This window comes from Fringilla coelebs, assembly GCF_963513975.1.
Source record: "Fringilla coelebs genome assembly, chromosome: 2".
NCBI classification, from domain to species: domain Eukaryota; kingdom Metazoa; phylum Chordata; class Aves; order Passeriformes; family Fringillidae; genus Fringilla; species Fringilla coelebs.
Genome location: NC_140029.1, coordinates 112,154,474 through 112,181,011, shown reverse-complemented (window position 1 = coordinate 112,181,011; position 26,538 = coordinate 112,154,474). Strand labels below are relative to the sequence as shown.

At 52.5% G+C, this 26,538-nt stretch overlaps 1 protein-coding gene across 1 annotated transcript; it reads left to right on the top strand.

Moving 5' to 3' along the window:
• Window positions 1-5,626: 5,626 nt before the first annotated feature.
• On the top strand, window positions 5,627-23,319 carry CD101 (CD101 molecule; the record flags this gene model as incomplete). The annotated part of the gene is made up of 9 exons (XM_084226404.1): window positions 5,627-5,678; window positions 6,623-7,000; window positions 8,847-9,263; window positions 11,887-12,264; window positions 13,377-13,760; window positions 15,262-15,666; window positions 20,026-20,427; window positions 21,248-21,643; window positions 23,126-23,319. 9 exons carry the CDS (start codon window positions 5,627-5,629, stop codon window positions 23,317-23,319), a joined length of 3,006 nt encoding a protein of 1,001 aa, XP_084082530.1.
• Between the last annotated feature and the right edge of the window lie 3,219 nt (window positions 23,320-26,538).

Below are 26,538 nucleotides of genomic sequence, written 5' to 3'. Positions count from 1 at the left end.
TATGTTTTTGGAGCTTTAAGAGGAACTGAAGCTGGCAGTTCTGGGATTTTAAAAAGAGCCACTCTGCCTCTGCTCTTGGGCCTTGAAAAGCCACTGCTATTCCTGTGATCTCAGAGGAGTGGGAAAGAGGGAGTTCTTTCAGGCAGATGAGCAAAGCCTTTGATGGTAGGTGAGGTGTAAGTGTAGCTCTGCCATTGCTCCCTTGCTTTGCACAGCTGTGTGATGGTCCCACGTTGTTGGCAGTGCTGGGCCAGCCCCACTCCTCTGGTGCAGAAAACACTTTGGTGTCCTGGCTGGTAAGGATGGGACTTTGTGTCTGCATAGGTGGTGGGGTTTTATGTGGTGAGGTTTCCTGTCAGCCCCAGTGCTGCTCCGTGGGACCTCCAGCTCCTCCCTCTTCAACCCCAGCCCTGCAGTTGCCTGCCTACAGCTCCTGTATGCTCTGCTCACTGCAGTAGCCTCAGGGCAGGGAAAAATCCACGCACTTCCCAATTCACACACTGCCAGTGGAAAAGCATGTGCTTCCTGAAGTGCCTTAGAACCCTCTGCCTGCCTCTAGGACTGGGAAACATGGTTTTGTCCATATTCCACTTGGGTTTGTTAGGAGAGCACCTCCCTGCTGCAGCCACTGGTGCAGTGGGTTTTGGGAATTGGAGTTGTCATTTTCCCAGCCTAGATGCATTTAACAATTGGTTGCAGCAATGGGTGTTTAATTCTCTTGCTAGCATTTCCAGGCCAGCTATTTAATTTCATTTTTTTCAAACCCTCTTTCTTCTGGAAATCCTGTAATCGAATCCAAGCTCTGTCAATCTAATTAGTTTTGAAGTGCAGAATCTCCATAACTTAGAGACCTAAATAAGCAGCTTAATATGAAAACCTAGTTTCTCTCCCAACACGTAACACCGTCCTGTACTCCCCCCCAGAAATTCCTCCTGAACAACAGCCCAGTGTGACTGCTCTCCTATCCCTCTGTTAACCTCCCTCCTCTCCTCCCCGGCCTCTGCCCGGGCTGTGTCCATGGGGAACTGAAACAACCGGGCTCATCCCTCTGCTGCTCTGCTTCAAAGAGCCTTTCATGATGCTGCTTGCGTAAAAGATGCTGATGCTGCTTCAGATGCCAGCGCAGAGCGGGCCGGGGGCGGCTCCTGGTGCTGCGCAGAAGCCGGGCTGGGCAGGGGGGCTGCACTTGGAGACTTCACCGTGACGTGATCAGGCCCTGAGTGCGCTGCAGAGGGGATCACCAGGATTCATGGAGGGCAGGCTGCTCTCTTCTTTGATTTGTTGGTTTTTTGGGTTTTTTTTTCCAGTAGAAATGATGGTGCAAATAGGAGTAAACACCGGTTCACTGAAAAAGAGTTGTACGTGTTTTTGGCTGTTTGCTACTCAGCGTGGCCAGAGTCCTTGGAAGCTGCAGCTGGTACAAGACAGGTGTTTCTCTGCTTCTCAGCCACTTCTGCTCTTAGATTTCAATTTCTCTTGTTTTGTTTGTGGTTTTAATTATTTGCTTTCACTTGCTGTACTGTGTTGTGTTTTCTCAGCGCAAACCGACCCCAACAACCTTTCTGTGCTGCTGTGAGGTTTTGCTCATGAAGACCCTGACCTTGCCCTGCTTTGGAGCCATGTCCCATGAGGGCCACACAAGATTTGACTAAAGGCAGCAAACTTTCCCACCACCATGAGAAAAGGTTGTTATTTCCTTCTCTTTTGTTAGCCTTCCCCTTTTTTTTTTTGTGGCTGTGGCTGTCTGGTTTTCCTGGGACTGACAGGCTCCGCAGCACATCAGCGGGCAGATCTGTATCCACTGAGATCTCACTCGGCTCCCACAGCCCAAGGTGAAAGCCACGTGGCAGCCAGGCGAGCTCCCAGCAAAGTGAGCCTGGCTCCAGCAGGAGCTGCAGGGAATTCGGGCATTTATGCTTCGTCAGGAGGTTTCTGGCCGTGAGCGAGTGCCCGGGGGAGCGCGGCTGAGCCGCCGGCCTTGGGGAAGGCAGGCAGCAGGCCGGCTGGCTCTGTAATTGGGGGCAGTAACCAGCTGCCTTTGATGTCTGAGCCGGGCTGAGAAAACCTGATGGCAGACTTCAAAGTCTGTTGCACCAGCTCCCCTGATTATCTGTAGGCTTCTGGCGCGTCCCCCAAGACTGCCAGATTATCCCAGCTAATGCTGTGCTCTTCCCCCTGTCCCCCCCACCCTGCCTGGCGCCAGCCTCTTGCTTTCAGGGCTGCAGCTTCCATCCCTCCCTGTCCTCCTGCCTCTCCACATCACTGTGGGCACACAGCAATGGCATTTCTGGGTGGGAGGCAGAGCTCCTGAGACCTGTGAGGCAGAATTTTTGGAGAGCTTGCATACAGCCTGCACCTCTGGGCTGTATTCCCCCTCCCCATTTGGTCACAAGAGCAGCCTGAAATGTGGGGAGCTCTCCACGGCTGCTCTTTGTAAGGCACAGAGGTGTTTACAGCCACACAGGCTGAAAACCCTTCCTGTGCAAAGCTGGATTTGCCTATAACATGGTTTGAGGTCTGATTTCCTTTGGATGGTGGTGTTTGTTGTGACTTTTCAGTGGAAGCCAGCAGTGAATGTGATGGCTGCAGGCGCAGGAAACCACAGCTTCCCTAACCCCAGGCGCCCAAATGGGGTGAGGGAACTCATGGGAGCCTTATAATCAGGCTGGGATCTGGGTTACAGCCTTTCCCCTGTGCTTGCCTAAATAATTCTGGGTCTCAACAGACTCCTCCCCCTAAAAATAAACAATGATTACTGGGTCGCCTCCTTCATCCTCAGCAGCTTCCTCTACAGCCTTTCCACCCTGATGTGGGGCTGAGCCTGCCCTATTTCCATCTTTCCCCAGGCTCACTGCAGTGTGTGAGTGTCAGCACTTGTCTAGCCAAGAGGTTTCCAAGTCACTCTGGATGCTGCTGATGGCTGCTCTGCTCTTTTAGCAGAGCCTCCGCCTCACTTGGTAACTTTCCATGGTAACTTGGTACTGGGCTTGGTAACTTTCCATGATGCATTTTTAGTGGCGTTTTTCTGCAAAGCTTTGACCCAAAGGGGCTGTGCAGCATCCAAAGAGGGCACCTTCAAAGGCATCCAGGGAGAGCCAGGAGGAAGGAGAATGGAGACATGCAATTAAAGATGGTCATCACCAGTGTGAAAGACAAAGCCAGTTGTCTGGGCAGCCCAATGCTCAGCTTTATGCTGAGGGGGAGATAGCTGTGCCCTGCTGAGGTGTACTGAGAAGTGGCCCTGCTGTGGTGCTGGCGGTAGCCAGGCTGTTCCAGGAGCTAGAGGACAAGAGTGTTTAATCCCTGTGGGCCTGTGCAGCACTTCAGTTCACCAGGTGGGGTCCTGGGCACATGCAGCACCTGGCTCAGAGGAGGAAAGTCCTCTGCTCTGTGTAGGTACAGGCAGGGACCCCCTGTGCTATCCAAGAAGCATATTTCCCTGTCTTTTCTTGTCCGGTGTCATGCCTGGGAAAATAGGGCAAGGGAATCTTTCTCCCCATGGATTTGGACTCCCTGATGTGGCTTCTAATAGCAATGCTGTCTTTGTAAAGAATTCTCTGATCCTCTCCCTCTGCCCTGCCCTGCTGTATGTCTGGTTGCACTGACTTCCCAGGGAGGAAGAGAGCGAGTTTTAGACTGCGCAGTCCCAGGAAGGAGGGACCTGTTGGTTTTGTCCACAGAGCATCATTATTGCCAGGGATAGGGCTGGGCCAGGCAATCCTATTCTCCCCAGTTTCTCTACTGCAAATGTAAACTGCGACTCATGCATCATTAGAGCTGCAAGCTTGGAGTTAAACTGTCCCCAAGTGTGTGTTTATCTGCACACTGGCTGTCGGAGGCTCACTGGGGTTGAACTCCAAGTTTGCTTTCCATTTACTCTGTCACTGTAGCAGAGATGCTTTTGATGCTTTTCCCTCCTCCAAAGTGGTAAGTGGGTTGGCTTACTGTCAACAGGATGATCCCCCAGGGCAGTGCTGGCAGTAGGTTGCTCTTGGAAAGTCAACCTGTCCATCCCTTTCCTTCTGAAATGGGAAGGTTTAATCCTGCAGCACAGACTGTGAGCCTACCACAGTTATGGCTGTGTCCTGCTGCCACAGGGCACAGACCCTCCTCAGGGTACAGGTGGGACCCTGCAGGGACCTCTGCCTGCTGTCACAGCCTGTCCCCTGGTCTGGGTTTGGTTTTCTGAGGAGCTGATGAGGAGCTGGCTGATGGAGGGTCAAGTCTTGCAGCAAGAGGCCTCTGCCTCCACCTCCCAGCCTGTCATGAGTTGGTTTTATAAATGGGGAAAGGAGGGACCTGGTGTTTGTTTTGGGCCGTTACATGAATCTCATTCCCTCTGGAAGCCCCCTGGGATCTAGCAAGAGGAGTTGTTTTATGGCTGGTTTTTGCTTGTGAATCCCGGAGCTAATTAAGTAATTCAGTCAATCCCTCTGGCAGCAGCGGGAGCAGCATGGCTCAGGGATAAATGCTTTGTGCCACCTGGGGAAAAAAAGCCCAACAACCCCAAAACAAAGAAAACAACCCCACCCCAAAAATCCCCAAAACAAAAAAACCAAAAAAACCCAGAAAACACCCCACCAAACAAAAAAACCCAAACAAATAATTTCAAATAATTTCAGCAGTGCCTCTGAGCCCATCTTTAGTGTTTTGGTTACATGCCTCAGAGACTGGGTTTTCCTTGCCCAGGATGTGGCCCTGGATGACCCACCATATCCCAGAACACCCCTGGCACCTGCCAGCAGGAGCCAGCAGCATGTCCCAGGCAATGCAGCCGCAGCACTTATCTCTGGGAATGTGCCAGAGCCCCTGGGACTGCACTGGAGCCTCCTGACCTCAGCCCTCCAGTGCAGCTCCCCATAGTCCCATTGCTTCTCCCAGAAGTGTTGGGCCAGGATCCCCCCGTCCATGGGATGTGGATACAGGATAGAGTTCCTGGGCAATTCCTGGCTCTGTGGGGATCCTTTAAGAACCAGCAAGCTGGCTGGACTGACTGCTGTGGTTCTGCTGACCATGGAGTGGATGGGCTGTTGGGGGTGCTGTGGGAGGGATGCCCCACTGGGGGCACTGGAGTGGGGAGAGTTTGATCAGCCATCTTCAAGGAGCACTGTGCCACCCTAGCCTCTACCTCAGGCATCATGCTGCTGGCTGCAGCCACGGGAAATAAATAGCTGGAGGCACCTTCAGCCCTAGAAATCTGCTTCCATCCCTCCCTGGAATCCAGCCCCTTGTCCCCTCCTCGGTCAGCAGGGAGCCAGCTACTCCGTGCAATAAAGGGGAAGGAGTGGGACAGAGGTTTAGCCCATGAGCTGCTGTTGGACAGCAAAGCCACAGCCAGTGGGTGCCCACAGGTGGGCATCTGGCATGGACACAGTGGCAGAAGGGGCTTTGGGCATCATCACACTTGCCCAGGTGACCTGGGGACAGGGTGCAGGCTGTCACCTCCCAGAGGGTGTTGCTTTGCTGATGCACCCCGCTCCGTAACTTCTCCCTGCCATTCTAAGCAGAGGAAACCACCACTGAGAGACAGTTTCCTCCCTGCCTCTTTCTAAATAACAGCGTCACCATCGCCCATGAGAACCCACCACCGCCCCTCTGGGAGAGGATCCAAGCAGAGAGCATTCCCATGGGGCTGGCACAGTGCCTGGCAGCTGCCTTCCTCTTCCTCCTCCTCCTGGGTGAGTGCCCTGCCCAGTGGCCAGATCTTTCTTGGAAGTGTTGTAGGGAAAGCAAGGCAGGGGGGGCTCAGCCAGCGCTGCTCTGGCTCAGTTGCCATGGGAAGAGGTGCATCAGCACGTGCTCCTTTAGCACTGTGTTTTCACTCCAAAACGAGAGTCCAAACCCTAAGAGGGTTTCAGTGAGGGGACATGCATGTCCCTGTGTGAGCGGCTGATCGCAGTGTGGAGGGCGTTACCTCACTCTCTCTCCCATTGGGAGGGAATTTCTGAAGGTTTCCTGGGCAGCCCTGTCACCAGCGCTCTTCCCTGGCCACCACGGTTGTTTTTTTGACTCAGGACCCATGTCCTGTGGGCATTCTGCTTGGTGTGCATGCTGAGCTCCAGATAGAGCAAATGTCACTGCTGGGAGCTATATGGAAGGGGAGGGTCTGTGGGTGGCAATCCCCAGACCCTCTGCAAGCAGAAATGGAGGGAGCTCTTGATGCTGCCTTGTGCCCCCTGCCTTCAGAGGAGAGTTTTTTCTGACCCCTCTCCTGTGCTGTCCTCCTTTTCTGCCTATGGAGCATCTCTGCAGCAGCCAGCCTGCTGCTGACCTCCACTGTCCTGTGTCCCTCACCTTCTGCCTTGCCATCTCCTCCTCTGGCAGTGATCAGCTCTGCACCCCTGTTCCCTGTCCCCCACACTTTGTGCAGGACCTGAGAGCTTGGCCCTCTTCATTTTAACACACCACAAGCTTCCTCCAGTGCTCTCAGCCTGGTTGCTGCTTCCCCTGCAACGCTGCCTGAGAGAGGCTCTTCGGGCAAGAACGGGCTCAGCAGCCCTCTGGCCACGATGCTCTGGGCTCTGTCGTGTGACCCCTAGTGTGGCAGGAGACAAGAAAGTTCAGGGCTCTCTTGTCACAGGGCACGTTCTTGTGACATGCAAACGCCTGTGTGTGCTGACAGGTCTGACCACGGGCCAGCGGCTGGTCACTGTCCAGAAGGGCCCTCTCTACCGCGTCAGGGGCTCCCACATCACCCTGTGGTGCAAGGTGAGCGGCTACCAGGGCCCGGCGGAGCAGAACTTCCAGTGGTCCATCTACCTGCCCTCGGCCCCCGAGCGGGAGGTGCAGATCGTCAGCACCGTGGACCCCTCGTTCCCCTACGCCATCTACACGCAGCGCGTGCGCGGCCGCGGCATCTTTGTGGAGCGGCTGCAGGGGGACGCCGTGCTGCTGCACATCACCGAGCTGCAGGAGCGCGACGCCGGCCAGTACGAGTGCCACACGCCCAACACCGACGAGAGGTACTTCGGCAGCTACAGCGCCAAGACCGACCTCGCAGGTGGGTCCTGAGAGAGAGCCCTGCTCCCGGTGGGATGGGTCACTACTGTCCCCACAGGGACATCTCATCTGCCTGGGGAAAAGGGATGAGGAGTTGGGCTGAGGTAGGTATAGCAAGATATCCATCACCTTGCGTGTTCTCTGGTTTGAGGAACATTTGAAGGAGCTGGGGCTGTTTAGCCTGGAGAAGAGGAGGCTTAGAGGTGACCTTATTGCTCTCTACATCTTCCCGAAGGGAGGTTGTAGACTGGTGGGGGTCGGTTCTTGGGGCTTTAGCTGCCCAGAGTGACCCCAAGATATGTTAGAAAGTCTCTTTTCCCAGCCCGGCGCTCGAAGAAGGAGTCAGAACTCTTCAGTTCTCATTCTCAAGGTTGTTTATTGTACCTTATCTATAAAATTCTTTCTCCTGGCCTGCTGAGGTCTGCTCAGCAGGTCAGACAGAGGCACTCTGGCTGCCCCTGGGGCGGTGTTATTTTTTTATACTAAAAACTACGTGTACAATACAAGTAATATATACTTTCCAATACCTATCACCTATGTTAGACAGTGAACTTCTACTCTAAACCAATCCAAAAGTGCCACCATCACAGCAGAAGATGGAGGCCAAGAAGAAGAAGGAGAAAGGCTGGACACGCCCAGATTCCTCCATCTTGCCCCCTGAACCCCCATTCTAAAAACCCCCAAAAAATCTATTTTTCCACCCCCATGACAAACTAATTATTATTCTGCTTATACTTTTGTGGCTTGCAGATCTTCATATAAGGTTGGTAACTTTTTCCATGGGTCATAATCAAAGGCATCTTGGGCTCTGTGTCAGGGCCTCTGAGCGCCCTGGCAGGGGTCCTGGCAATCCAGGACAGCCGGAGGGATGTCCTGAATTCCAACAGTTGGTCTCTTCCACCGGGCAGCACTGACAGAACAAGAGGACACAGTCTAAAGCTACGTCAGGGGAGGTATAGGTTGGATATTAGGAAGAAATTTTTCACCGAAAGAATAATAAAGTACTGGAATGCTCTTCCCAGGGAGGTGGTAGAATCACCATCTCTGGATGAATTTAAAAAAAGACTGGACATGGCACTTGGTGCTACTGTCTAATTGAGGTGTTAGGGCATGGGTTGGACTTGATGATCTTAGAGGTCTCTTCCAACCTCATTATTTTGTGATTCTGTGGTTATTGCCTCCCAGCCAGAGCAAGGGGAGGGAAAGGCAGCCTCTGCTCTCCTATGACCTGACTTCAGCTCTTGATACAGACACAGCGTGTTGCAGCTGAGCACGTAGGAAGGCAGGGGTTTCCAGGCTCTGTGGGTGTGGGAATTGGCCCAAGTGGGATACCCACAGATGGAGGGAGGTAGCAGCTCTTGCAGACCCCTGGGGAGGGAAGGCAATGGGGTGGAGATGCAGAGGGAAGGGCCCAGCTGTGAGCCCACCGAGTCTACATGGTGGTACGGTACTTCCACTTGGTGTTCAGCCCTGTTTTCTCCTTTATCTTGGTGCTGCACCACTGGTGATGGATCTCACTATTTGGGATAGTGAGGAGATGGATTCTAATCTCCTTGGGGTTGCCTGATTAATACTGACTGTAGTTTGACTGAAATGGTCACTGTAAAGAGATTCACTGTTTTTCTTGTTTGCTCAGGTTTTAGTCACTTCACACCTCAACACAAGGTGATGGAAGCCTTGCCAGTCAGCTACAGAAGGTGTTCCTCCTGTGCTGTCAGGTCCCTTAGGCCCTGGTTGCAGTTTCTTGGGAGTTGTTCTATGCAGGGACAGGACCTGGACTCAGTGATTCTTGTGGGTCCCTTTCAACTCAGGATATTCCATGATTCTGTGTTTCTCCCCATGCTCAGTGATTCCAGACACACTCTCGGCTTCCATGGCACCCCAGGCCCTCAGTCACATGGAAGGGGACGTGGTGGAGCTGACCTGCGAGGTGTCCAAGGCCACTGCCCAGCACACCCATCTCTCAGTCGGCTGGTACCTCCTTCAGGGAGCAGGAGAGCAGCGTGCCAAGGAGATCCTCACCCTCTCCAAGGACTTCATCCTGCAGCCAGGGCCCTCTTATGAGCAGAGGTTTCTGGAGGGGGATGTGCAGCTGAGCAAGGTTGGGAACACCACGTACAAGCTCATCATCAGGGGAGTGAAGCAGTCTGACCAGGGGCAGCTGTACTGCGAGGCAGCCGAGTGGATTGAGGATCCTGACGAGACATGGAAGGACATCTCCCGCAAACAGACACAGAGGACTCGGCTGGCAGTTCTGAGCCGGGGTAAGGACTTTGCACACTCACCTGGCTCCAGGGCTCTACAGCAGCCAATTTCAGCGCCCTTCACCTGCCTCTGCCACAGCCCAGGAACACACTGGTGGGTCTGGCTGGGCTGGGCTGAGCTCAGGCTGTGGCAGCCCTGCTTGAGGAGCTGCTGGTGCTTTGGCTGGTCATGCAGCCCAATCCCCGATGCCAGCAGCAAGCCCACAGCCTCACAGACTTGTTTGAGGTGTCAGCAGAGGGCACAGCGTGTGCCCACAGCAGCCTGCATGGATCCTTAGCAGTGCTAACTCCAGAGTGTGGAAAACAGGGTTGTCACACTGCCTCGGGGCTCTTGTGGCCTTAAAAAAGTCAGCTGCTCGTCACTGTGCCTCAGCACAGGCACGGAGGGACACAGGGGTGGCCCGTGTGTGCTGCACAGCTCTTGTTGGGGGTGGCTTGTCTGTCCCTGCTGCCACCAGCCCACTCGTTTCCAGAGCAACTGGTGCTGCTGTTTGTTAGACCTTTCCTCTGAGCGCTCCGTCTGCCATCCCTCCTGCCACAAACCTCTGCTGGCTGCGGCGCCTCACCCTGCTCTTCCCCCAGATGCATGTGAGTAGCTGTGCCCAGGGGAAGGGAGAATCTCTCTCTCTCTCTCTCTCACCACTAAGCTTTAGCTCAAAGCTGCCAAGACAAGGTTGTGGCTAGTTGGTGTCCTTTAAGATAGGGTGCAGTAAAATTGGAGCAAGTCTCCCTCTGAAGCCCTGCCTGTAGAGGTGGTGTACCCTGTCCCCACTCCTCAGGGTGAGTGGAGGAGCCTACAGAGCTGAGCTGAGTGAGGGGAACTGATGTCTCGTGGGAGGGTGGTGAGTCAGAGCAGGAAACCAAAGAAACAGACGGGTGAGAACTGAGCACTCTGAACGTGGCTCAGGGGAGCAAGGTATCAGGAGGAGGGGGAGGGAAACGTGGTCTCTTGTCACTTTGCAGCAAAGGCTTTCCAAGCCTGCTGCTGCCTGGGCAGCAATAGCAGTCAGTGCACTTCTGTGCATCCTCTTGTTGAGGAGGGCTTGTCATGACCAGTGGTGTGAGGATTCAGGCATCAGTGCCATGGGATTGTTTAGAAACCTTGTCAGAGTTTGCTATTTGTCCTGTGGTAAGTGTTAAAGGTAGAAGGGAAGGTGATGGTGGTGAGAGGACATTATGGTGGCAGTGTTGGTGCTCCTGGTATTGCCATGGTGGGACAGCAGTGGGTGTGCAAGCCCCCATCACATTTGCAGGGCTGCTTTCTTCCTCCAGCACCCAGCGGGGAACCCAGGGCTGAGCACCCCGTCACTCCGAGAGCCATCGGCCACTCTGACCATGGCTAGCTCCTCCAGGGGCTTCTATAAACTCTGCAGCAAATATTTAGGAATGCCAAACATATCTGCAGCAGCTGGGATCCTTGTTCACAAACTGTTTATGAACCAGTGTTTAAATTCACAGGGTACTGTGCTTTCGATAAATTATTTGAGCCCTTCCAGTTGTGGTCTGGGAGCTGCTCTGCTTTACTTCCAAACTACAGCACGTAACCTTTCCCTTGTTTTGAGACTCAGGGGGCACCACAGTGACCCAGGGACACAGTGCTGTGAGCCAGGGAGGAAGGGCTCAGTCCTTCCTCCGGGTTTTTGGCCAAGCCAGCGCTTTGTGGGGTCATGGCTCAGGGTTTTGGGGTACCAGTGGGTCTCCTGCTTGCAGCCACTGTCCAGCCAGGCTAATGTCAGGAACCAGGGGCGTTGAATGCCCAGTGAGGAAGGTGAATGCTATCACAGGAGCCAGAGATTGGGGTCCCTACCTCAGACACAGCTGACTGACTGCCCAAGAGGGTCTGCCAAGGGGAAGATGACTTTAACTTCTCCCTGTCACTGCCTTCTTTGCTCAGCACCTCCTGCTAATTGGTATGGGGAGCAGGATCCACCTTCTTTCTTCCTGCCTCCCCATGCTGTGACAAGTGTTGACATTTCCGCTTTCTGTAGGAACTTAACCCAAATCCTCTCCAGCTTGTAGAGCATCTCTTGCCCACAACCTGCTGTAGCCACTGGGGATTTCAGCATGCAGGAAGAGCCACAGTAGATTCAGACAAGCCACCTGACTGCCAGCCCTTCGTGCACCTTTTTCTACCACAAGCAGCATAGTTAAAACCACCACTGTGATAAAACCCCTTTGTGCCCCTTTTTGACTTACAGGATAGGTGTTCCATGATGTAAAACAGCTCCAGGAGGAGAGACAGAGCAGGACCTGCAAAAGCTGATGCCTCTGAGTTAGGGAAGCCCTCAGCCTGGATGCCTGAGCTGAGCAGGGGGAGGCTGTGGCCAAAGGCTGTCCCAGTGAATGCTCTGCTCTGTCAGGTTTATCTGCTCTTAAGGGGGGAGCTCAGCTCCCCAGGGCTCTGGCACTTCCTCCACCTGCAGCTGCTGCTTAGTGCCCAGAGCTGGCAACCCTCTCCCCAGGGTCAAAGTTTTCCATCCTGATCACTTTTCTTATGAAAAACCCCCATGTTTTAACAGAGGATTCTCTCCTGTTGCCCTCTGCAAGGCCACTGGTGCTGCCAAGTGGGAGGGAAGCATGGGCAGGTCCACCCACCACCCTCCTTGTTTTTGGTTGCCCACAGGCAGAGACCTCTCCGTGGACCTCGCTGCCACTGAACCCTCCCTTTCTGAAGGGGACACCTTGCAGCTCAGTTGTGTGGTGGGAGCCCCAAAGAGCAGCAACTTCAAAGTGATCTGGCTCCTCAATGAGATGGAAGTGGCCAGGGTTGACCCCCACGGGGTATTGACTTGGGAGGAAGAATATGAGGAGAGAGCCCAGCTGGGGCAACTCCGAGCATTCAAGCCAAGCAACACAGTTTATGTCCTCACCATCGCCGAGGTGGGGCTGAAAGACAAGGGTACCTACCGGTGCTCTGTGTCGGAAATGAAGACTCCTGGAGACTTGCACAGCATCCAGACCGCTGTGTCATCAGGCATCCAAGTGGATGTGAAGCCAACAGGTTAGTAAATCCTAACAGCTGCTCTTGGGGGTAAAGTCTGCAGGATCCTTGCCTGGGAAATGCTTTAGGTCTGGCCTCATCTTGACAAGGGCTGCAGGAGTGTAATTATGCCATAGTTTTTGATAGATAAGGGGAAAAGCATTTGCTTTAGCACATATTAGCATGACAGACACAGTAGCTGTCAACAAAGTGTAAACCTTTAGGCCAGTCTCTTCGCAGTAAGTTTTGGGGCAAATAGGTAGAATTCTGAGGAGTTTGAGTCCTCCTGTGAGCAACATCTGCTGCTGCTCCTGAAAATCACAGGAAAACCCAGCAGAACAGACGTGTCTGGGGAGGGGGATCGTTGCCATTTCCATCAGGGTACTCTCACTGTTTTGGATGGATGATTTGTGAGACACCACTCTGAGAAAAGTGTGTAGGAGGCTCTTGGTCTCCTTGTCATAGCTAGATAATGGTTATTCTGATGTAGCAGGAGCTGCCTGCTGGGACTCTGTTTCTTAACTCATTCTTTATGTATCTGTGTCCCAAAAAAGAAAAAAAAAAAAACCCAGAAAAAACCCCCACAAAAAACCAATGAAAACAAAACAAAAAAACCACCACCACAAAGCCTTCTCCAAATTTATATGAAAAGGCTGGTTGAAAATTTCAGGCAATTCCCCAATATCACTGAAGGGGATTGGGGACAGCTAAAGGCGATACAGAGACTCCATCATCATAAGCATGAAAAGACACTTTTTTATTAGAAATCTACAGTTCTTATAGAAACAATGGTGGACTTAAGACCTGATTGGCCTTTAGGAACCTTCTCTCACACTATTGGTGAACCATGAATAGCATACTCTGGAGAATCATATCTATAAACAACGGTTACAGAAAGAGATATAATAATTGTTTGAAGGATTTCCTCCAAGTTTCTCACAGCTTCTCACAGCTTCCCAGGATTTTCCTGGGAGAACCATGTCTCTCTCTGTTCAGAGGATATGTAATTACTACACCCCAACTCCTCTCATTTCCCAACATCAAGATTTATCTACTCCTCCCATTTAACGCTGCAGCATCCCTGGCTTTTCCTAAGGAGCGCAGCATCCCAACGCGGTACCTGTCATTTTCAGAGAGCCACCTGCGCCTGTCTGTGTCCACCAGCACCCCACGGGTGACAGCAGGAGACGCCCTGATCCTGCACTGTGAGGTGCAGGGAGCCACCGGCCCCGTGTCCCTGCGCTGGTGGCACCTGCCCCCGCAGCAGCCAGGGAGCAGGGAGCTGGTGGCTGCCATGGAGCAGGACGGCGCCCTGAGCCTGGGCAGCGCCTACCGGGATGGAGGGGCTTGGGGGAGCCTCAGGCTGCAGAAGGACAGCTCTGGCACCTTCACCCTGGTGATCCCCAGCACACTGGACGAGGATGACAGCGGGCAGTACCGGTGCGAAGCCACCCAGTGGTCCCGAGGCCGGAACTGGACAGGCAAGGGAGAGGCAGCGGTGATGGTCAGCGCCATGGGTGAGTTCAGCCATCTCCTGTTTCTGGGTTGGAAAAGTGGGTGGAGCTCAGAATCCCTGCTGGTCAGAGTGACTCTGAGATACGTACAAGCCTCTTTTTCCCAGCCTGGCAGCCGAAGAAGGAGTCAGGATTCTTCTGTTCTGGTTTCCAAGGTTGTTTATTTGCTGTTATCTATAACATTCTTTCTCTGACCCACCAAGATCTGTCTGGCAGGTTGGGTTGAGGCACACTGGCTGCCCTCAGAGGTGGTGCTATCTTTTATACTAAAAACTACGTGTACATTATTTACAATAACTTCCCAATACCTATCACCTATGTTAGACAGTGAGTTTCTACCTTAAACCAATCCAAAAGTGCCACCATCACCCAGAACACAGAGGCCAGGAAGAAGAAAGAAGGAGGACAGGGTACACCCAAATTCCTCCATCTTGGGACCCTGAGCCCCCATTCTAAAAACCTCAAAAATCTATTTTTTACCCCGTGACAAACTATTATTCTGCTTAAACTCTCTTGACTTGTAATTCTTCATATAAAGGTTGGTAATTGTTTTTCCATGGGTCAAGATCAAAGGCACAGGGGACTTGGGCTCTGTGCCAAGGTCTCTGAGCCCCCCGGGCAGGGGCTCGAGCCATCCAGGGCAGCCAGAGGAATTTCCTGGGTTCTGACAGGTGGACACATCAGTGGGACATAGGCCTGCTGTGCTCTGAGCTCTGCTGCTGCTGCTGCAGGGTGACCTAGGTGATCCCTTGGCCCTGCAGTGCTTCAGTTTCCCCATTTCTACCAGGATGCCAGAGTCCTCCATGGTGTGTTTTGGGAGAGACCAGTGGGAGACAGCAGCTAAAATGCTTGGAGACCTGAAGGGCAGTATCTTGCTCAGCAGGCCTGTCTCCTTAAGCTGGAATACAAAATATCTGTTCTAGCAGCATAATTACTTGCAGTAATTAAGTTCCCCAAAGCTACTTGCTGAGTTGTCTGGTGGTATTTATCAGAGATACAGCCCTGGTGCTGACCTCTGATTGCTTCTCCCACCCTCTGAGCGCAGAGCTGCTCATCTCCATGGTGTGCAGTGATCATGTCCTTCCTTCTTGGGTGCCTTTATGGATAGGCAGCTTTTGGCTGTGATTTAGGGTGATTTTCCTTTCCTGTTGCTGAGCTGGGTGCCTGAGAGCACCAGTGAGGCCACAGGACTTGTGAAGCTTTTGTGGAGGGAAGCAGCAAACAGGAGAGCAGCATCAGCAGAGGGTCCCTGGCTCCTCTGGCGTGGCTCTGGGACCCTGGAAATGAGGGTGCTCAGAGTTTTCTGGGGAACTGGGGGTGGGAAAGTGGGATGTAGGAGAGGGCCAGGGGCTGCATGGGGTTGGCAGAGCGCAGTGTAACTTAGTGGAGAGTGGCAGGGGCAGAGGAGCCTGGTGCCTGGGGCTGTGTGGACAGGGCGGCGGTGGGGTGGTGGCACAGGGCAGGATTGGTGTCCCCATGCCGAGGGCTCTCTCCTCCCAAGCAGGTCTGGGTCTGCACGCCACGCTGAGAAGCCGAATTGCCACCGTCAGCTACGGGCAGAGTTTTGAGCTCTTCTGCCAAGTGGGCGCCAGCTACAGCCTGGAGGAGGTGCCGCTGTCTGTGCAGTGGCGCTTCCAGCCCAGCCCACCCACGGGTGCCCTACAGGAGCTGGGCCAGCTCCTTCCCAATGGCACTGTGCTCTGGGGGACAGCACAGCCACGCTTCCAGGGGAAAGCCCGGCTGGAGAAGACTGGCAGCTCCTTCAGGCTGCACATCCACAGCGCCTTGCCTGCCAATGAGGGGACATACCGGTGTGAGGTGGAGGTCTGGAGGAAGAACGTCCTGCCCCTGGGGCAGCCGGCAGCCAGCACCAGCTCCAATGCCGTGGGGATAAAAGTGGTGCTGCCAGGTAAGCAGAACCTTCAGCAGAGGTCTCTCCTGCAACTTTAAATCCATCAGGGGCAACTAGGGCCACTGATGTCTGGGGTATCCCCAGCAGGATTGCCTCCCAGGGCTGCAGGAGATGGTGCTGCCTGTTCTGGTCCTTCCTCAGCACCTGACAAAAACTTGGAGGCAAATTTGGTGCTGGCAAGTGGCAGTATCTATTTGTTTGCAGACTGTACCAATAATATAGGGATCAGCCTTGCCACTAGGATTTTAAGCCTGGCTTCTGGAAAGAAGCAATGCCCCCCCCCCCCCCCAGAAGCCCAGCTGAATGTTTGGGGTGTGAGTTGTACCCCATGGTGTGTCTTCTGGGAGGCAGTGGAGAGAGACCACCCCTGAAGCTGATGCTGGGATATGTCTGTGTTCCCTGACCAGAATATTGAAGGTATGCTGAGAAAGCACCAGGCCTCTCTGCCGGGCTGGGGGCCAGCACTGAGCCTCAGGGTGCCAGGGAGCCCGTGGGGAGGTGTCTCCTGCCAGGCACAGCTGGGCTGCACAGCCAGGACCCTGCCCAGGCTTCCCTTTTATGGCCACCCCTGCAGGCAGGGTCTGCGCTGCCATCCCTCCTGCCAGCATCCCGCTGGGAGCCTCATCCTCTTATGGAAGAGAGATGTTGGAAGCAGACCCCAGCCCCCAAGCCAGCCTGCTTCCTGTCACCCCCGGCAGCAGCACGGTGCCAGCATGCCCTGCTCACAGCTGGGGCTGCTGCAGGAGCTGCAGGGTTTGTCCTGCCCAAAGCCTCTGAGCCTCTGCAGGCAGGCGTGAGAATATGGGCTGGTTTGGTTTTCTGCCCTCATGTCTGTTCTGCCAGCAAAGGAGAGTTCTTGCTCTTTTTTTTTTTTTTTTTTTTTTAATTTCCCTGCAGTAAGTGCTCCTTCTTCTAAAATCCTTGGATTTTCGGAATCACAACCCAGTGAACCGAAATTATGCATTTTTCATGTATTTTAACTGATGGGTTTGCTCTGGTGTAGGCTAATACATTTCCTACCCTGTCTGGGCTCTTTTCTCTGGTGCTCTTTCCTTTCCCACTGTTACTGACTCCTTACCCCTGTGGAGCTGACTGCTGGGATGCTCTGTTGAACACTGGAACTACAACCAGCTGGGGCAGGGTGGCACTGAGGCAAAGGGGTGACACTAATCAGCATTTTTGAGTGCCCATCTCTAGTGTAAATGGCATTAAGATGAGCAGGTGTAACTGCAGAGCATCTACACAGAGGAGATGGCAGCAGCATGAGACTACAACATTTGGCTCCAAATGTATTGCAGCTGCTGCTGGAGACTGAAACACCGTAAAAGATGGTGGGAACTGGGAGAGGGTGATGCACAGTGGGAGGTTCCTGCTGGCTCTAGGGCCACCTCTCTTGGAAAGGCAGCATGAGCCAGTGGAGGATATTTGGGAAGGTAGGGAAGTCTGGGGAGGAAGCTGGCTTAGGCAGCAACAGGGTTGAGGGGAAGCTGCAGAAAATGAAGCTGCAAATCATGAAAATCACCAGCCTGCTTCTCCTAATATAAAACCTTATAGTTGGAGCCTGCAGAGATACTGGATTTCTTGACTCTTTGCTTCAGCACTTTGTTTACTACTTGATGTCAGTTGGTGCTTTAGGAGTTTACATCTTGCTGTGGTCTACAGACAGTCTTCAGCTGGGAGGGACATCCATGAAAGATTATAACAGGCAGGGAAGGAGGACAGATCTTTTCCATTTTTAAAATCTGGTGTGGGATCTCACAATTAGTGCTCCATGAGCCTCTCAGTGCAGCTGCTTCCCCCACTCTGGAGTGGGCATTTTCACCTCGTGTCCCTGAGGCCAGCAGCCCCCGTGGGCTGTGTCCCTCTGCCTGCTCCACTGCTCCTGGGCCAGGAGCAAGCCAAGAGTCAGCAGGCAAAGTTCACAGGGAGATGGGCAGTGAGGTGCTCATCTTGGTTAATTAGATTGAAAATGAAAGGGAGAACAGCACCACGGCTTTATGTGAGAAAGGAAGAGGCAGGCAGCTCCTCTGCCCTTTTGCTAAATGATCTTTAGCAGTGGAGAGAGAGGAGACCTGAACTAAAACAAAGGGGCTCTGCAGCAAGTGCTCTGCTTCCTCTTGGGGTGATCCCCATGAGTGTAACAGCAATTTTCCTCCTCAAAATCAAGCACTCCAGGCTTGGTTCCTGCACCTCCTCTCTGAGACCTAGTAGCTTTTCCTTCTCTGGAGCATTTTCTGCCCCAGTACATGTCAGGCTAGACAATATTCAAGCAAGACCCTGCCTGCCCCCTCGTCCCCTGGCACTTCACTGACTGGCTGAGTGGTATCCTTGGTGCTGAGCAGATGAAGTTCGGGAATAAGTGTCTTATTTTTTCCAGTGTGGCCAGTTCACCTGTCACAGAAACACAGGATGGTGGAGATTGGCAGGGACCTCTGGAGGTGACCTGGTCCAGCTCCCTGTGCAAGCAGGGCCACCTAGAGCAGGCTGCCCAGAGCCATCTCCAGATGGCTTTTGAGTGTCTTCAGTGCCCCCCTCTGAAGATCTGTGCTCCCACAAAGCTGGCTCTGGGATGGGTATGCTTTTAAATACTGAAGTTTAAGACATCAACCTGCATCCAGTTCCCCGGTGTGCTCAAGTCTGTGTGGTTTTCATGGTGGACCTGATGAATTTGCACAGTGTCCTAATTAGGGTGACTGCTGTCCCCTCTCTTCTGCTTTTTGCCCATACCTTTTTCTTCAGAGCAGCAAATGCACACTGTGAAATGCAGGACAGCACTCTGATCCCTTGGGAACATCCACCTCCCATTCATCCCAGTGAGTGTTGCAGTGGAAATCCTCATCACCGAATTGAGGCAACGAGCAGACACTGGGACTTGTGAAAGTGCCTCTGTGGAGGAAGCTGCCAACCTTTTGGTGAAAATGTGTTTGTCTGCAGAGAGAAGGAAGAGTAATGGGGTGCTAAGAGAAAAGAATAAGCAGGGAGGTTTTGTTGGCAGATTTCACCAAGAGGCAGAGGCTCTACAGGGAAGTAAAGAGATATCAGTTGGGATATTTTGCTTTGACCAGTCTCAAGAGAGGCAGCAAAGGCCTCTGAAGTGGATTGCTTGAGTTTTGAGAAGAAACGCTTGAAGGAAGGGGAAATGTGAAAGCTTTTTCCTGCAGAGTTCCCCTTTCCCCTCAGCCCCTGTGGGAGAAGCCACAGCTCCCTCCCATCCCAAAGCCCTCTCCACAACCTGCTGCCATCACATCCCTTGGGAGAGGGCTGGGAAGGAGAGTGCCCTGCTGAACCTGTGGCCAAGGGCAGGGGTCTGAGACATTCTGAGGGACCATTTCAGTGTTTCCTCTGCTGCCTGTCCCCAAACCAGCACCCAGGGGCTGAGCCTTAAGGGAGCCCAGTTGTCCCCAGCCTCTGTGGCCGAGGGTGTCCTGCTGCTGAGCTCATATGCAAAGAAAGGGCTAAGAATGGAAACTCAGTCCCTTAAAACCCTGATGCTGTCTCCTGATGAGTAATTTCTCCCTACTCAAGGCTGGATACCTGTCTGTATTCCTTCCCCTGACTGCTGAGCATGGAGGGGAGGGTGGAGGGGAAATGCAGGTGGCTGGAGGACCTTTAAAGATATGGATTTGCAGCCCTTTCCCTGCTGGAGGAAGGGTTCCAGCAACAGGTGATGCACTGTGGGAAAAGGTTCCCTCAGAGCAGGAGCAGCACAGACACATCAGGATCAGAATTTCCCTCTGCCGAGGGCAGAGCTGCAGGCAGCACCATCCCTCTGCTCTCCTCAGCAGCACAGCACCGAACAATCACTGGGTGTGATCACAGAGGGTGTGCAGGACTTTATTGTGGGGTTTTGGATTAATAACCACAGCAAACACCTGAGATGGCGACTGTCAGTGAACCCACAGAGGCTCTGTAGTCTCTCTGTGATAAAAGACACTTGTTCACAGTTTCCAAAGCTGTGGGCTGCGTTTGTCACATACGTGTGAGCTTGCTGATGGGAGCAGTGGTAGACAGACACATTTGCTTCAGACAGAGGCTTTGCCTCCCAGCTCCAACTCAATGGCTGCCTCCATCCTCCATTCCTGCTCCGTGGTCTCCAAGGCACCTCCTCTGCTGCTCTCCTGCCCAGTAACACCCAGCTGTGATTCCCTGCTATTGTTTGAACAAGGGTGTGTGGATTTGCTCTTTCCCTCCTTCCTCCACTCTCGGCTCCAGCATCCCCTAATGAGCCTTTTTCCTCTGTGTACCCTCTTCCTTACTCCTCTTCCAATGTGTTTCTCTCAGCTTTATTCGTCTCCTCGTCAGTATCCTTGTACTGGCAGCTGCATCTGGCATGACTGTTTTGTTTCTCCATTTTAGAAAGCAAGCTTCAGGTTGCTACCAAAGACAGCTCTGTGGAGATTGCCAGCAGTAACGCAGCCATCGAGTGCAGGATTGTGTTTGCCCAGAATAATTCACAGTTTGCTGTTACCTGGTACCTCCTGCCTCCTCTGGCAGACGCAAAACCCCTGCAAATTGTCAGGGCCAGCTACAGCAGCATACTGGAGTACGGGTCTGAATTCAGCTCTCCTGCACAAAAGTCCCGGTTCCTGAGCCAGAGGGTGTCCAGCAACATATTCCAGCTGCAGATTCTGTCTGCAAACCTGGGAGACCGGGGCAGCTACTACTGTGTGGTGGAGGAATGGCTCTGGCTGGTGGATGGCTGGTACAAGCTTGGAGAGGGAACGTCGGGAAGGACCACGCTGAAGTTCAAGCTCTCAGGTGAGCAGGTGTTATCCCTTGTATAGGTGCTGCTGGAGAAGGTTGGATCAACTCATGACAGGCCCCTGCCAGGCCTCTCCTAAGCTGGCAGGGCTTAGGAAAAGCAGCAGCTCCTGTGTTGGATCAGAGGCTTAGGGATGCAGGAGTTGTCAGTGCCTCTCAAAGGGAAATAGGGAATTAGGAAGATTTACCACATCCTCCCAAGCCAACCGAGCTGCTATTTTTGCTACTGGCAGATGTAGTGGAATGCTTCACAGCAAAGTGAATTGTGGCCTTTTTCTTCTCCCTCCAACACCTGGGGCACTTGGGTAGTTGTGCAACACTGTCAATAGAGAAGCTGCCCTTACCTGGTGCTCCTGAGCATCCTGAAGGAAAACACTAGGTTTTCCTTACCCTGCAGCATATTGGTGCTAAGGAACAAGACTGGAGGTTCAGCTGCTCTCACCTAATCACTGCACCTCTGGGGTGCATGGTGGGTGTCCCTGGCTCAGTTCTTCCCTCTCTCAGCCTCACTCCAGCCCTAAATTAAGTGGATCAGAGAATACCAGCTTCCTAAATAGCTTTTGTTCCGTAAGATGCCTTTATCACTTATTTGGAGGGGGTAGGAATTATTACTGCACAGGGGGCTGAGATGATGGGCAGGGTGGGGACACGACACCCGGGGGAGAATGAGTCACAGGAGCAAGGCACCTGTGGGAGGCCATTCCAAACCCTCTCACTTCGCTCCAGAAGGTTCCTGTCAGCCTGTGGGTGCAGGCAGAAGTGTTTTTACAGCCGTACAACACCACAACACCTCTCTCTGCTCGCACTCTCCCCGCAGAGCGCGAGCTGCAGATGGAGAGCACCAACCACAGCATCTCGGCGCGGGAGGGCGAGGATGCCACGCTGCCCTGCCGGCTGCAGGGCGCCCTCCCGCCCCGCTCACACCTCTCGGCCACCTGGTTCCAGGCGAAGGGCAGCGGCCGTGACAGTGCCCTGCTGTCCCTGCGGCGCGATGGCACCGTGGAGTACCCCGAGGAGCGCCGGGCAGCCCGGCTGTTCCTGCGCCGCCGCTCCGCCGGCGACTTCAGCCTGACGCTGAGCGGCGTGGAGAGGGGAGATGCTGGGGCGTATTACTGCCAGCTGCAGGAGTGGCAGCAGCAGAGCCACGGGAAGGACTGGGCTGTGCGGGCCTTGGCACGCTCGGGGTACGCCCAGCTCACCAGCATCCCGCCAGGTAACGCTGCTGGGTGCTGATCGCCCTGCGTGGCTCCTCTCCCAGAGCCCCCAAATGTTTTGGGGGGAAAATTCTTGGTGTGACTTCTCTGGCAAGTCTGTCTAGACTGAGGTCTCTAAAAACAGCCTCTGTTCACTTTGGGGTGAGTGAGGGTGCGTGCTGAGTGCAAAGATAGGACTGGATTCTGCATGCAGAAGCTTAATAAAAGCCAAGGTTTCAGTCAGGTGCATGCAGTGTTTTTAGGAAGGTAACTGGCAGGAGTTGTTGCTGCTTTGGGAAAGTAGGAGGCTCAGATGACCCATGAGGAGGAAAAAATATAAACTGTGAAATCAATCATGATGCACCCAGCTGAGAGGATCTTGCACTCGTACTCGCCTTCAGCTCTGAAGGTGCCATGCCTGAAGCCAGCCTGGGTGCCTACACAAGTTCTGGCTTCTGCAGCAATTCCCAGAGCTGAACAGCAGGGAAAGAGTGACCCTGCAGAGCCCTCCCCTCTGCCTGCTGCTCCCACAGCCAGGCACAGCCCTGCTCTCATGACTTTGCACCTACAGCAGAGCTAATCTGGATTTAATTGCACAGAGAGGGACTGACAGCACTTCATCCCCCCTGCTGCTGTGTTACTGCTGTTATCCATCACAGCTCTCTAGCACGCAAGATTTCTCCTTCATCAGCTCCCTCTATCTCTTGTTACCCATTGCTGGTGGAAAAAGCATTGCTAAAATTGCTCAGTAACTGGTAGTAAATTCTCCTCCAATTTTTGAATACGTGTTTTTGCCAAGTGGTTTTCATGGTTTTCACAAAAGGCAAAAGATTAGCTGGGTGGTTTTTATCTCTCTCTCTCTTTTTAATTTTTTTTTTTTTTTTTATTTTGGGTGGCCACGTGTGTACATGTGTGTTCCTCTAGTGATGCTGGCATCTTTGAGGTACCCAGCAGCCTCCATCTCAGCTGGGGAGCTGTTCTGCAGGGGCTGCCAGGGATGAGGATGGTGCTCACAGCTGCCTGCAGCTCACTGGGGATGAAATATGATAGCAGATCAGCAGTAATAAGGAGGGGCAAGTGACTGGGGGGGGGCAGGGACCTCTTGATCTGGTTTCCTTTGCTTTCCTCGTATCCCATCTTGCTCAGTGGTGCAGCCCTGACAGACTTCTACCTCATCCCACTGTCACTGGGGTCAGGCAGTGTGTGCTGCTTTTCCTTACTGAGCCCAGTCTGGAATGGGTTAGCAGGAGAACTGGGCTGTTTCTGTTGGGATGTTTCAGATGAACAAGCCAGGGCCTTATCTGACCTCCCCAGACAAGAAATTGAGGCAAATTACCTGGTTTCTCTCCCCTTCTCCTCAGGTAGCCTCTATGAATTCTTAAAAATTGGTGGCTGTTGAAGATTGAGGGAAAAGTGTTAGCAAATAGCACTTAGAGATAACAGTAGGAAAGAGAAACTCAAACTAGCTTGGGGCCTCACTTTTTCTTTCTTTCTTCCTTCAGAGTCAACTGTTTTGTCTAGGATCTGCTCATCCCCACCACTGCTGAACTTCATCTTATACTTACCACTGGTTCTGATCCTTCTGCTGGCCCTTGCTGTCTTCTGCTGGTACTGCAAATTCAGGGAAAGCAAGAAGAGCAACATCACAGGATGGATGATGGAACTGGAAGGGAATGATGAGGCCAAGAAAACTTAGCTGGTCTGTAGAGGCAGGTGTAACTTGGAGGAGCAGAGCTGGACAGCTGAGGAGGATTGAGTACTTGCAGAGGGGCTTTTTATTGTTTTGTAGTAGCTCTTGCAATAAATCCTTGAAAGTATGTATTTGATTTTGATGGAATGAGACAGCTTTGGAATTACGAAGCAAATGAGGTTTTCATAGCAAGTGTTTCTGTCTTTCAGGTTAGGTGCTCACCCATTGCCTGCTCTGTTTGTTGTGCTGCATTTGGAGGTCCTTTCACTGTGCATCTCCCACTGTGGATGGAAGTGGTGTTATTCCTCTGCAGGAATAAGGGAAAAAACAGCTCCTTCTGCGCTGTGACACAAAAGCACCACATTTCTACTAATTTTAGGTGTCTTGACAAAATCTATGTGGTATCCAGGCTAAAAACCAGTGATAGAACAGGAAGTGGAATATTGGTGTCCCATTCATTTCCTTTGCCCACTCTTTGCTGCAGTGGAAGCTCTTGGACACCTCTGTTTTCACATCCTGAGAGTGCCCAAAGAGCATCACCTCTCCAAAGTGAAATGGGTCTTCACGACAAAACCTGTCACAGGAACATGAGGACTGAGCAAGGCTGGCTGGACCTGAAGAAAGTCCAGAGCAGAGGAATCGTAGCCATCCACAAAAAAACAAATCCTGTTGACCCAGTAAAGGACTTCCATGGAGTCTTGGACCCCAGAAGGAAGATGTGGACACCAAACCATCTTGGAGATGAGCCTATAAAGTTCCAACTCCTTCCTTTGCTTCTGCTGTAGGAGAAGGCAGCGCCCAGCCCCTGGTACCTGGGCTGTCTGTGGGTCAGGAAGCTGCACAGCTGGGACTTGGTATTAGACACATCCAGGTTGTCCCACATAATAAAAAAGCCATGCATGGGCTTGTGGGGCAGCTCCTCTATACCCTGGAATCCAGCTCAGGCTCACCTTTTCAAGGCTGAGGAGCTCTGCTACCTGAAACATATTTGGTATTGTGCAAAATGGGATGTGGTCCCAGGGAGTTGTAGGGTCAGGTATCAGAGCACCACTCTAAGCACTGTCCTCAGCCCAAAGTAGCTCTATGGAAACCACAGCAGACACTTACAGACCTGCTTCCTGTGACCACAGAGAGATTTGGAGGCACCACAGCCCCTCTAGATGATCTGCTCTTTCACTTTCTTTGTAATTAGGAAAGCTGCCTGACTTTATCCTGAAGAACTTGCAGGTGCTTCACTCCCTTGCAAATGCAGCTTTTGCACACATCTGCTCCTGTTTCCCTGTTCAGCCACCTCTGTCTCTGCTGGCTGGTTCCAGCTTGCTCAGTCTTTCCCTGCAGGATGTCTCTGGACCCCGTGCAGCTTTTCCCTTTGCTGCCCTGACCCCAGCTGCCTGTCCCACAGCGTGAGTGCTCAGAGCTGCGTGTGGGGCTCTCTGCAGAGGTTTCCCCCCTGCCTTGTGGGTTATGTCCCGTTTACACATCCCACTGGGATGTGTGATTTCCTCTTTGCGTGTGATGGCGCGGCGCTGTTTGTGCTTGTCTCGGGGCCATCAGGCTCCTCTGCTGCAGATCTGCTGTCTGGCAGGTTGTGTCTCTGCTGTGTGCTCAGGCTGTTGGCTTTTCCTGTCTAACTGCAGCCCCATTTTCATGGGGGTGTTGAGCAGCTTTCAGCACCAGTTTGTGGAAGATCCTGCTGTCTGTCTTGGTAAAGCTTTACTCATGGGCCGGTTTCTGTCTGTTTGACAGAGAAGCAGATGCTTCTCAGGGATATCAAACTCCTACAGGGTTCATGGAAAGTGGTAGGTGGATGAAGGAGAGGAGGCAGGCCACCTAGGGAAGGCTGCAGTGTGAGCTGGCCACCTGGTGCCTGGTTTGTGTTTAAGGGATATGGAAAGGAGATGTAGATGTGTAAGGGCACGGGAAAGGAAAGAAAGAACTGCTTTTCTCTACCAACTGTGAACAACAAATCTATGCACGTAGCTTATCTGCTTATTTTGTGCTGTTTATCCAGGTTTTCATTTGGATTGTTTCCTTTCTTTGCCCAAGAATACCTTGGGAGCCTACAAATCTTGGTGAAGTCAAGAATATGTGATGCCTGCTTCTTATCCCTTCCCACAAGGTTTTCAGTCTTATTGCAAGGGAGATAGGTAGGTCTGCTTTGGTTTTGTTCAAAACAAACAAGTAGTAGTGGGTTGTTTTTTTGCCTTGCATTCTTTTTAGTACTTTTAAGTACTTTGTCCCTTTACCTCCCTAGGGATTATAGTTAAAAAGATGGTGCTCAGTTTCCACTTATTTTTAAATATAATTTTGCCCTATTTGCCTCCCTTGGTATCTCATACCTCCTCAGGTATTATCACAGCAAACTACTAATAGATAGCTTGACAGCCCATTCTTTATGTGGCTTAGGATGAACCTCATCAAGACCATCTTTTCAGTCAAAAATCTGAATTAGTTAGGTTGCTACTCATTACCAGAGTGCTGGGGACAGCCCCTACCCTACTGTGGCCCTCACATGCGAGGGTCAATCTCCAAAAGCTGTGTGAGGTCTCTGAGTCACCTGGTGTTTGTGCACCCCTCAGAATTGTGCTATTCCCCTCACTCAGCCACCTCAGGAGCCCAGGGCAGGTCTGTGGAGGAATCTTTCCTGCCATCTGATCTGCACACAAAAAGCTGCAGACTGCTGCAAAGCAAGATTTTTGTGTCTGGTGGACTGGGAGAACAAGGTTGGCAGAGAGAGACAGGTTTCTCCATCAACAGGGCGCTTTCTTCTTCTGTGCCAGTTTTGCTCAGTTAACCAGAGCCCCAAAAGTAGCAGCTTTCTATTCATGCAGGTGTAGAGGTTTTAATTTAAGCTTGTAAATGTGCCTAGGGCCTTGATGAAAGGGTCTGCAAGGAGAATGTGTGTTTTTGCAGCAGTGGGCTTTTTCCCCTGTTTTTTCCTTCTGGCTTTGCTGGGTCACTGCCAAACCTTTAGCTGACTAAATGTTTAGGATGTATTTTTTTCCATGAGTTGACTTGGAGTTGTAACTTACCACAGAAAAAGCTCCAGAACTGTCCTGTTTTTAAAGAGAACAATTCTACCAGCTGTGGTAAATGCATCACCAGGGAGGGAGATGTGGTACTTGGTGGCACAGGGGGAAGGTGTCAGTTTTGCTGCTGAGGCTCTTGACCACCTTCACCCACCCCCATCAACACCTTTTGTTCAAATTCAGCTTGTGATATAAA